The sequence below is a fragment of the Musca autumnalis genome, unplaced genomic scaffold, assembly GCF_047663935.1.
Source record: "Musca autumnalis isolate F117 unplaced genomic scaffold, ASM4766393v1 scaffold_1, whole genome shotgun sequence".
NCBI classification, from domain to species: Eukaryota; Metazoa; Arthropoda; class Insecta; order Diptera; family Muscidae; genus Musca; species Musca autumnalis.
The window spans coordinates 235,235,073-235,246,544 of NW_027411644.1; the positions used below are offsets into that span (position 1 = coordinate 235,235,073).

Consider the following 11,472-nt stretch of genomic DNA (forward strand, 5'->3'; position numbering starts at 1 on the left):
AGGAGAAGGTCTTTACAGAAGAAAATTTTGGAAAATATCTCTGGAAAAGTCGGAAAATTGGAAAAATCGAAAATTGAGTTTTTGTATGAAATTTTATTCCTTAATAGCGAGACGAAGTTCGCCGGGTCCGCTAGTTTATTATAATGAGGTGTTGTTTATATATTCAAATAAAAAAAATAAATTATTGACCCTTTGAAATTAGGAACAGAGAGCACTATTTCACTATGAACGTCCCTCCCAAGTAAAATGAAAAATGTTACAGACGTTAACTGTTAAAAAAAAACAAATAATTTCCTCAACAAAAGGCTAATTCAAAATTAAAATTAATTCTTCATACAAATCTAGGCTTGGATGTTACGAAAAGTTAAGAGTAAACGGCGTTTAACCGAACCCCACATTTCACCGGCTGTCCTTAGTTTGTCGTCGACAGCTGCAGCTACATCGTCTTCTCAGACGGCATTGCAAATTGTGGCCCAGGTAACGGGACAACAAACACAACAATTTACGGAAATGACTAATTCAGCTGCTTCTCTGACCATGGTAACAAATACCAATGAAAGGGAAAAAGACAAGGATAAGGAACAGCAGCAACAGCTGGAGCAGCCACAGCAGCAGCAGCAGCAACAAAAACCACAACAGCAACAACAGACATCTAACAACAATACATAGAGGTCGCGTCCGTCCGGTCCAAGTTTTCTTTTCTCGTGTTTTTTATAAATTTATTCAACAAAAAGTCAAAGAAAAACTACAAAAGGAAAATCAAATCACTAAATATAAATATATTTCTATTTCGCAGAAAAGTTCACTTAGTTCATTACAACAATAACCTAACCTAACCAACAGAAACAGCAACAACAAAGAACACCAATTAAAAAAGTCTTAAAAATTATATCAATAGAAAAACTATAAAGAAGAAACTACCCACATCTACTACCACATAAAAAAATAGTTAAAGGCAAACTGAAAAACAAATGCAAATTCCCTTGTTGAAATAAACAAATTAAGCATTTATTAACGTTTAAACATAAATTATATTTAATGATCAATTTTAATGTTTAAAACTTCTCTCCTCCCTACAAAGAAAATAAAAATAATAAATACCAAAATTAATTTTTAAATGAAAATAAATGAAATATATTCTTTTCGGAATGAAAATATGAAATAATAATAGAAAGAAAACAAAAAAAGAACGAAAAATGATTTACATTTACAGGACTTTACATGGATGAAGTTTCCAGTATTTATATTTTGCAAATCGGATTTTGTTGTGTAAATTATCCACGTTCTAGCCAAAATAGGTTCAAATTCACCACCAAACCCCCACCATTTTATATTGTTTTGTTTTATTTAAATTATTTTTATAATATTTTGCTGTATTCATTTAATTTTGTATTAACATTTTTTTTCAATTTTGTTTTTAATTTTTTTAAATAATTTGTAATGTTTTGCTACGTAGAACCAATAACGTTTAGAAATATTCTGCTGAGTTGCCTACGTTACTTTTCTAATAGTATTTGACGAAAAAAGTATTTTTTAAATTAGTTCGTTTTCAACACCAAAATAACGGTCACACTTTAATCAGATGGTCCCAATTTTGAATTACGCTAAGGCATATTTGAGGTTTATAGGTTTTATTTGACCTATATTGTATGAAAATGGCAACTTAAATCGACTGGATTTGCCAAATCCACCATAGTCTAAACGTACTATTTAGATCCTTTATTATCGACGTAGTCTTAAATAACCCAAGGTCATATAATTTGTCGCTATTTTCCAATTCGGGTCAAAAAAAGTTTGTCATCATCTCACGATAGTTAACACCATTAACTGTCTGACCGGCCTCATTTAGGAAAATACAGCACGATAATTTGTTTCAATTTGGATCAAATTGAGGTTGTCTTAAATTCAGAAATGCCGAAAAAAAACTTGACGCTTAGCTGCTATTCACATTCAACATCGGCCCTTCAAGGCAAAACTCTTTGTTTTCAGCATTAATAACCCAGCAAAATGTTCGATGCCAAGGATGCTATTGAATCATGGGTGCAAGTGATCTGGCATGTCATCTTTTTAGCATTTTCACTCATGAATTTTATATGAGCGTGACCACCATAAGATGACATTCATTTTCGGATCTTAAGATGACATTCATTGTCGGATCCTAAGCATGTCATTTTGACCAATGCTTTGACATGTCATTTTCACCTACCTTTTGGCATGACATTTTCATGTCTTGTTTGGAAAATGGAAAATTCTGTATTGAAATATGATTTTCATGACAAACCAAACTATTAATTCAAACTAAATCATGAAATAACTAGAACTAATTTATCAGCATAAAGTTTACACCCAAAATTTCAGTTTAATCACCGCCGCTGCACCGCAACAGAGTTTACTTCGTCCACTCTCAGCCACTGATTTTGTTTCATCTTACAAAAGTTTTTCTATTATCTTCTCACCGCCAGTTCAGATTTCGACATGGACTCCAACAGCACTCCTTTAAGAATTTCTAGTTCGTGAACCTACACTTAATTTGTAATTTTGTAATTTTATAACAAAAATTTTGGAAATGTATACTCCTTTGTTTTGATGTCGCTACTTCTAGGGATGTACAAATCGACTTGTGTTTTGTAGTGATCTGTACAAATGATTCAAATGCTGATGAAAAGATCGGATCTTTCACGACTTCCTTTGCATGAGTTTAAATACTAATGAAAAGATCGGATCTTTCACGACTTGGTTTGAACCAATGCAAAATATGCCATGGAATCACGTCATCGCATAGAACCCCTTCCTTCAAATTTTGCTGGGAAGTAATGATTACGGTGGCACAGCACTGTGCTCTTGAAGCATATTTAAAGCGACGGTTCTTGCACCTGTTAAGTTTTTACAGGTTCTGAAACTACAATGTTCATAGATGAGAAAAATCAAAAAATAAAAAAACATCGCCGGAGCGCTTTTTTAATAAATCGCGATTCAAGTTGGCATTTTTAGGGGTTGTTTAGGTTTTTGCGATTTTGCTTGGAAACCGCAAGTCCTATCAAAATGGGACTAAAGAAAATGTTGTAGCTATGGAAATTCTCTAGAAGATTGACTTTTATGTTATTCTCGTCGGTTTTACCGTTTTTGAGATATAGAAGTTCAAATTGGGACAATTCATATTCAATTCAATTCTGTATCGCCCCCTTATAAAAAAATGTCATGACTGCAAATTCCCAACTTAAACTTATATATCTAAAAAATGGCACAACCTAGGAAAAGTTACATAAGCCAGTCTTGAAGAGAATTTCCACAGCTTTAAGATTTTCTCAGGTCCCATATCGATAAGACTTGTCGCATTCATGCAAAATCGCGAAACTCTAACAAAAAAACCTAAAAATGTAACCTGAGCATCTTTATCTCAAAAATGGTATAACCTTGGAACAAATCATAAAGGTCATTCCTTTAGAGAATTTTGACAGCTACAACATTTTCTTTAGCACCATTTCGATAGGACTTGCGGTTTCCAAGCCAAATTGTGTAAACCTAAAAAACACCTAAAAATTAGAGTTGGGCAATCTCGTTCAATTGAACGATCCGGATCACTAACTCGTTCAATGGGCACCGATAATTTCTTTGACAAACTGCGTATACTTAAGTGCACACGTTGGTTTTGATGATGTTACTCATTCGTCTTTGAACGAGAACAGTGATCCGGATCGTTCAATTGAACGAGATTGCCAAACTCTACTAAAAATGTGAATTATTACCGCGATTTATTTAAAAATGCCTGCAGCGATTTTTTCTTGTTTTTGGATTTTTCTATTCTATGAACATTACTGTTTCAGAATTCACAAAAACTTTCCCTTTGTAAGCGGTTTTCATTGAAAGTTAGTTAAGGCACACCCTTCATGACATTGTTTTATAAGGGGGCGATACAGTCAGTGCATTGCCCCAATTTGAACTTCTACATTTCAATAATGGTAAAACCTACGAAAATACCATAAAGGTCAATCTTGTAGAGAATTTTGATAGGTACAACATTCTGATAGGACTTGCGGTTTCCAACAAAAATCGTGAAAACATGAACAACCCCTAAAAATGTCAACTTGAATCGCGATTTATGTAAAAAGCGCTCCGGCGATTTTGTTTGTTTTTTGATTTTTCTCATCTATGAACATTGTAGTTTCAGAATCTGCAAAAACTTCCCAGGTGCAAGCACCATCCATTTAAATTTGTTTCAAAAGCACCGTGACATAGTTTGTATGTCCAACTACATAACCGAGAGTTCTGAATTCAACGCTCAGCATTGCTAAACAAATTTGTTATACCCTCAGCCTTTAGGAGGATATATGCACTTTGATACATATAAAATTTGCCTCATCTAGCGTTGGCCAATCTCGTTCATTTAGTTGATAAATATATTCCATTCCGTTCAACAAAAGGAACCAGGTCGTTCGTTCCATTCATTGGCTCATTTTCGTTCAATATTTCATTTCAATCTTTCCTTTTCTTGTGAAGGAGAAAACGATCTAAAGTAAACCGTTATAGTAGAAATAAATGTAGTCTTTAGAGATAATGTAGAGATAATCTAATAATAATCTTCATTTCACGGAATCATTCCGTTGAACTAGTTCGTTCATGAAGAGAAACATCGATATAATGGTTATTGACCATAACTATGTTTGGATGAAATCCGTTTCAGAAAATTTGGACTCAATGTAGACTTATCAGTCCGTTTGTCTGCCTGGTGCGCACGTTAACTTTCGAAAAGGTCAACCGATTTGATCCGAACTTTGCTACTCGTAATACTTTTCACGGAATCATTCCTTTGAACTAGTTCGTTCATGAACAAAACATCGATATAATGGTTATTAAACCTAAATATGTTAAGATGAAAGCCGTTTGAAAAAAATTGAAGTTGGATTTAGTTGGATTCCGTCCGTTCTCCAAAAGGAACCATTGAACTAGTTCGTTCCTGAAGAGAAACATCGATATAATGGTTATTGACCATAACTATGTTTGGATGAAATCCGTTTCAGAAAATTTGGAGTCAATGTAGACTTATCAGTCTGTTTGTCTGCCTGGTGCGCACGTTAACTTTCGAAAGGATTAACCGATTTGATCCGAACTTTGCTACTCGTAATACTTTTCACGGAATCATTCCTTTGAACTAGTTCGTTCATGAACAAAACATCGATATAATGGTTATTAAACCTAAATATGTTTAGATGAATCCGTTTGGTGAAAATTGAAGTTGGATTTAGCGCTATTCGTCCGTCCGTTCCGTTCACCAAAAGGAACATAACATTCTTTGGCTCATTTTAATTCAATATTTCACATCAAAAGGAGTCACAGACCAGCTAAAGTGACAGGGTTTACAGACGAAAGAACTATATTCACACGTTCAACCTATTAAAATAGAATAAAGCTTGGTTTACATTTACGAAATCCACTCGATGTCAATTCCTTGGCGGGAACCATGTTACTATTTTTTACTCGCTCAAATTTGTCGAGTAAAAAGTTTTTAAAGAGAGCGCCATTTTGGTTTAAAGAGAAGTGAACATTTTACAACTTTTTTGTGTACGGGAACGGTTTTTCGCGTAAAATGTATAAAAGTTGTAAAAACTTTTTAGTTCTGGAACAAAGCTTTAGTAAATGAGCTGGATATGGTTCCGTTCGTTCATTCCACGGAATCGTTCGTTTGAACCAGTTCGTTCTTGAACAAAACAACGCTATAATGGTTATAGACCCAAAGTATGTTAGGATGAAATCTGTTTCAGAAAATTTGTCGATTTAGCTCTATCTGTCCGTCTGTCTGGCTAGTTGATACACTACTTCTGGTACCTACCGCACAAAAGTTCATAATTTTTGGCAAAAATTGTGTGCAGAATAACTCTCGAAGGGAGTAACCGATTTGGTCCATATTATACCCGTCCACTCTTTCAAAATTTATCAGAAAATTGTAGTTTAAACCTCTTGGAATGTTTTTTTTTTTTTTTTTGCAACAAGTTGTCCTCGCGACCTCGATTACAATTCATTCTGGGACAAAGCCATACATCCTGAGAAAATGACCCGAAATCTATATGATAAACACTACCTTGGTTGTCGTCCGCACCGACCAAACTTTCGAATGCTGCATCCGATTTGGTCTAAACATTGCATATCATAAACTTTTCTGTCAATCAATTTCGATGATGGGCTACACTCTATAAAAATTTTAAAATGTTGCGGCAGTACATGTTAATGCCTTTGTGAGGATCGGTTTGTTCTAATTGTTTCCTTGACGATGTCCGTAGTTCCTGAAATAATGATTCGAAAGATCTCAAAAATGGATAGTGTGCACTATAACTTTTCAAATGAGTCAGCGAATCTTAATCGGACCACTCCTTCAGTTACCTTCCATAAAAATGAAAATGTTCACGTAAGTGAAACTTAGGAATCTTTCTCGGACCCTCTAAATATTTTTAAGAAAGCTTACACTCCCACAATGTTCAAAAATGTTGCCGCAGTCTATTTTATTGCTGTTTTGAGGATCGTTTAGAATTTTTTCAGCACATAGTTCTTTTTGTTTTCTTGTGGAAGCCCATACTTCCTGATATAATGTTTTGAAAAATCAAAAATGGATAGTGTGAGCTGTAACACTACAAATGAGCAACAAATACTAGATCTCAATCGACTCACTTCCATAACAAATAAAAACATCTTCACATTAGTTAAATTCAAGGATCATTTTCGGCTCCCTCATAATTATTTACCTCAGCAAGTTCGTGATCCTGATCATGACATAATATTTTTTTCTTGATTGGTGATTGCGAAATTTAGGGATCTTAAAAGTGTTGACGTAAGTTAAATTTAGGGATATTTCTCGGATCCTTCATACATTTTTACCACAGACATTTTTGTGGTCCTGATCATGGCGATATATATTTTTTTAATTTAAACATTGCACACAATAATATTTTTATCAAATATTGGTAAAATTTTGAGATGGACTATATTTAAGATGGATACCTTCCATCAAAAAACTCCAAACGTGTTTAGCATAAATCCACATAAAGTCCTACTTCTGTCTGCTTTTAGAATGTTCATAGTACACAGAAAAAAAATTTTAGTCATTTGATAAAAAAATTCAAAGATTCAATCAAAAATTTATCGATTTTCCGGCGATAAAAAATTGTCATATTGACAAAATTCGATTAAATTATTTGATCACAAAGCAAAAATACAGCTGATAAAATATTTCACATATTGACAAAAATATTTTTCAAAATATTCCACATATTCCATTTTATCAGTTTAATATAAAAAATCGATAAATATTTTAGTCAATATGTGAAATATTTTATCAGTTGTATTTTTACTTTGTGATCAAATAATTGTATCGAATTTCGTCAATATGATAATTTTTTTTATCGCCGGATTTTTTTTCTGTGTATGTAGACATTGGGGCTCTAAGTAATACGGTGTAACTTATTTTTTGGGACAAGTCCACATGTTCAAAGATAAGGAATTCCGAGTATAAGATCTCAAAACTTTACATTTAGAACTAGCTTACGATCTTATTCCCCATTATTTCTTTCCCTGTCATAGGCTGAGGGCATGACAGTAGGGTGATTACATTTATACAATTTCAATTAACTGTATTTTGATGAGTTTTTATTTAATAGGTATTTATTTGCAAGCAAAATACATGATCTGTATGGTGGACTATATTTCAGATACTTAGGAGATAATTTTGTTTAAATATCTTCGACATTTTAAATTTACATTAATTTACATTGTCGTTCTTTTTTAATTTTACCATTAAAGCTGCTATAGTTTTCACTTAGATATAACTGCTACTAACATTTTAGTGCTCTAAGCAAAGCATCATCTAATAAATTTTAGCTTTTTAGAGACGATTGAAGCTTAGCAAAAATTTAACTTAAACCATAAATTTAAATTAATATGCTACAAATTTTGATTAGACAATCTAATCCTTATTTGCTTGGTTCTTTGATTTGATTTTTTTTAAATAATTTTATTATTTCAAATAATAATTTTACTAAATTTTTAAACTAACAGATTTTTCAAAATTCTAAGATATGCTATCTTTTTTTAATTTAATTTCGAAAAAAAATTGCGAATTTTTGCACCGTTAATTTTTTGTTTTTTAATTAACAATTAAATTTTTTCCAAATACATAAAAAAATAAAAATTAACAATTAATTTATTTGAAATTTTAAAAAATTATAAACAAAAAATATCTTTTTTCTCTTTTTTTACAAAAATTATTCAACAAAAATATTGATAATGGATTTTGATTTAAAAAATAATAATAAAAACATTAATTAAAATGTGTTTGTAAAATCCGAATTGTATAAAAAAATTAATGAAATTCCAAAACTAGGCGACAATGTTGAAAAAGGTCAAAAACAAAATGAAACGTCGCAATACAGAACCCTCAATGGCCCTGGCTGGCCAACAGATGTCGCTGGCATTACCACCCACAACAGCAGAGGGAGATTCGGAAAGTGAAATTGCCAGCAATAATACCGATTTCTGAATATGGTACAGCGAGCGTTTGATTTAAAATGTTAATGAATTTTATTTTGGAAAACAACACAAACCAAAAAAACATCCCCCTACGTCAAGTGAAGCGTGAGCAAAATATAAAAGAAGAAGAAGAGAAAAGCAACAGTACACCACCGCTTTTATTACAAAGAAGACGCCATCAACAACATCATATTCCAACAACTTAGTCAACCTTTGCGACAAAATAAAAAAAAATCATCAGTGATTATTTTTTTGTAATATTTTTTTGGTTCATAATAATTTTATAACAAAAGAAAATTACCATTATATTAAGAATGTTTATTTTATTTAAATATTTTTATTTATTTTAATTTTTTTATTAATTTTATTTTCTTAAAAATTTATTAACACTTTTAAATACAAATAGCTCTAATTGAAGATAAAGAAACTTGAAATAAAATGCAAAAATAAACTCCAATGGCGCAACAATTGCATAAACGTCGCACACAAAGTAAAGCAGAAAACAAAAACAACAATTATACATATTTATTTTTTAACTTAAAAATTTTAAGTAAATGTAATTTAGATTTATGATTATTAAAAAAAACTTTATAGGCGGCAAAAAAGAAAATAAAGCAAACAACAAATTTGCCCAAAAGCTTAACAAAACAGAAAAGTGAAAGAAGAACTACAACAACAAGAGCTTTTGAAAGTACCAAACATAAAGTAGTAAAAGTATTTTAGTTATTTATTTTTCTAAAAAAAAATTAAAATATTTTATATAGTTTTTTAAGAAATTTTACAAAAGAAATATATTTTTTAAACATTAAAATTTATCAGTTTTTATTTTTTACTTTTTTATTATTAATTTTTTTTAAAAAAAAATTATTTTTTGTGGAAAACGTGGTGTTCTTTTTTTAATTAAGGGTTTATTATTTAAAAAGAAAAGATTGATATTTTTCGTAATTTGTTTAGAAATATAACTAAGCCATTGATTTGTGTTCCCAATCAAAAAAATTTTCGATCATCAAGCTTAACTCTAAACGAGAAAATTAATAAAAATCATTAAAAAATTATCTTCGCCTTTACAGGCAAAATTTCAAAAAAAAAAAACAAAAAGCCATTCGTCATAGAAATATTTGAAATAAATATGTATGTTAGCTTTTTCGCCTATATTTTATAGACACTTTCAGCGCTCGCATATTTCTTACATAGATTAAGACAAAGAAGAAATTTTAGCCATTTGATAAACAAATTCAAAGATTCAATCAAAAATTTATCGATTTTCCGGCGATAAAAATTGTCATATTGACAAAATTCGATAAAATTATTTGATCACAAAGTAAAAATACAACTGATAAAATATTTCTCAAATTGACAAAAATATTTAATATTTTATATATTCGGCCAATTCTTCACTTTCCGCAAAGACAAGAAGATGAATGCTTCAAGGTTCAAAACATTTAATCTGGTATGCACTTTGGGACCTCCTATAAACCATAGTGTTCAGTTTTCTCTGGGATTTCAGTCTCTCATGATGATAATGATGATTACAGTTAATGGTTGACTGTAACATATGAGAAATATACGATTCTAAGTAAATTTTCCTCAATTCGTAAAGGTAGATATGTACACAGAAAAAATTTTTAGCCATTTGATAAAAAAATTCAAAGATTCAATCAAAAATTTATCGATTTTCCGTCGATAAAAAAAATTTCATATTGACAAAATTCGATAAAATTATTTGATCACAAAGTAAAAATACAATTGATAAAATATTTCTCATATTGACAAAAATATTTATCAAAATATTCCACATTGTGCACGGAAAAAATATTTTTGTGATGATAAAAATTTTATAAAAAATCCATAAATATTTTAGTCAATGTATGAAATATTTTTTCAGTTTAAGAAAAAAAATTAGCCATTTGATAAAAAAATTCAAAGGTTCAATCAAAAATTTATCGATTTTCCGGCATTTATCGATTGTCACATTGACAAAATTCGATAAAATTATTTGATCACAAAGTAAAAATACAACTGTTAAAATATTTCTCATATTGACAAAAATATTTATCAAAATATTCCACATTGTGCTTGAAAAAAAAATATTTTCTTGATGAAAAACATTTTATAAAAAATCGATAAATATTTTAGTCAATATGTGAAATATTTTATCAGTCGTATTTTTACTTTGTGATCAAATAATTTTATCGAATTTCGTCAATATGACATTTTTTTTTTATCGCCGGATTTTTTTCTGTGTATCAATAAAATTATTTTTTTTAAATAAAATTAGACTGTCATACCTTTCTGGAAGTATTCTCCTTAAAGAAAGCCAATTTAAAAATCTCTGTCCTAGTGTTACGATGGTTAGAATATCTGTCTAGCACAATGAGGGTCAGGTATTAATGTCCGCGGAAGACAAATGCACATTTTTTAAAGTTGGGTTTATGATAAACTTCGGAATCAGCAATGAAAACAAGTTCCATATCTATAGACCAAAAAGGGTGAAATGGTATACTTAACTAGCCTTGAACCATCTACTTTGGTGGTTCCATTGGTCCCCAGTTGAATGTGACCAAAAATTTGTTTGGTGACCCTTTCTCAATGGTTTCTTTAGTTTCAACTGAGTTCGCAGTTTGTTGGCGACTTTGCCAAGAGATGACACTTTCTTCCTAGTCTGAAGTGGAAGAAAGATATGGATCCTCAAATTATAAAAGGTCCGTATTTTTTTCTTAGAATCCGCTGGCTATTCAGCCCATTTCGCGTCGGGATCAGGTCTAACTTTGCCATCATCTGTCAAAGAATTCATGAAATAATCTTCTTTGCGTGAATCTCGACAAAGTTTCCTCGAATCATTGAAAGTCGTCCAGCTATTTTTTGTCTTCGACGTCTTTGACGTGTTTTGTATCTTCCAATTCTGGAAGCTCCGCTTTTTTTCTTAGAATCCGCGGGCTATTCAGCCAATTTCGAGGA

The 11,472-nt window shown here is 31.0% G+C and overlaps 1 protein-coding gene across 25 annotated transcripts in view; it reads left to right on the forward strand.

The window, feature by feature from the left end:
- The window catches only part of LOC141389243 (diacylglycerol kinase theta), a 140,167-nt gene extending 131,515 nt beyond the window's left edge, over positions 1-8,652 (forward strand). For 13 of the 25 annotated variants that reach the window (XM_073960508.1, XM_073960511.1, XM_073960492.1 and 10 more), the window contains one exon: positions 346-886. In XM_073960508.1, the coding sequence (XP_073816609.1) occupies positions 346-669 (324 nt within the window). In that variant the 3' untranslated portion in view covers positions 670-886. Of the gene's footprint in view, positions 1-345; positions 887-8,368 lie in introns of those variants that run through there. The other 12 variants (XM_073960513.1, XM_073960516.1, XM_073960499.1 and 9 more) reach the window with 1 other exon arrangement.
- The last annotated feature ends 2,820 nt before the right edge of the window (positions 8,653-11,472 follow it).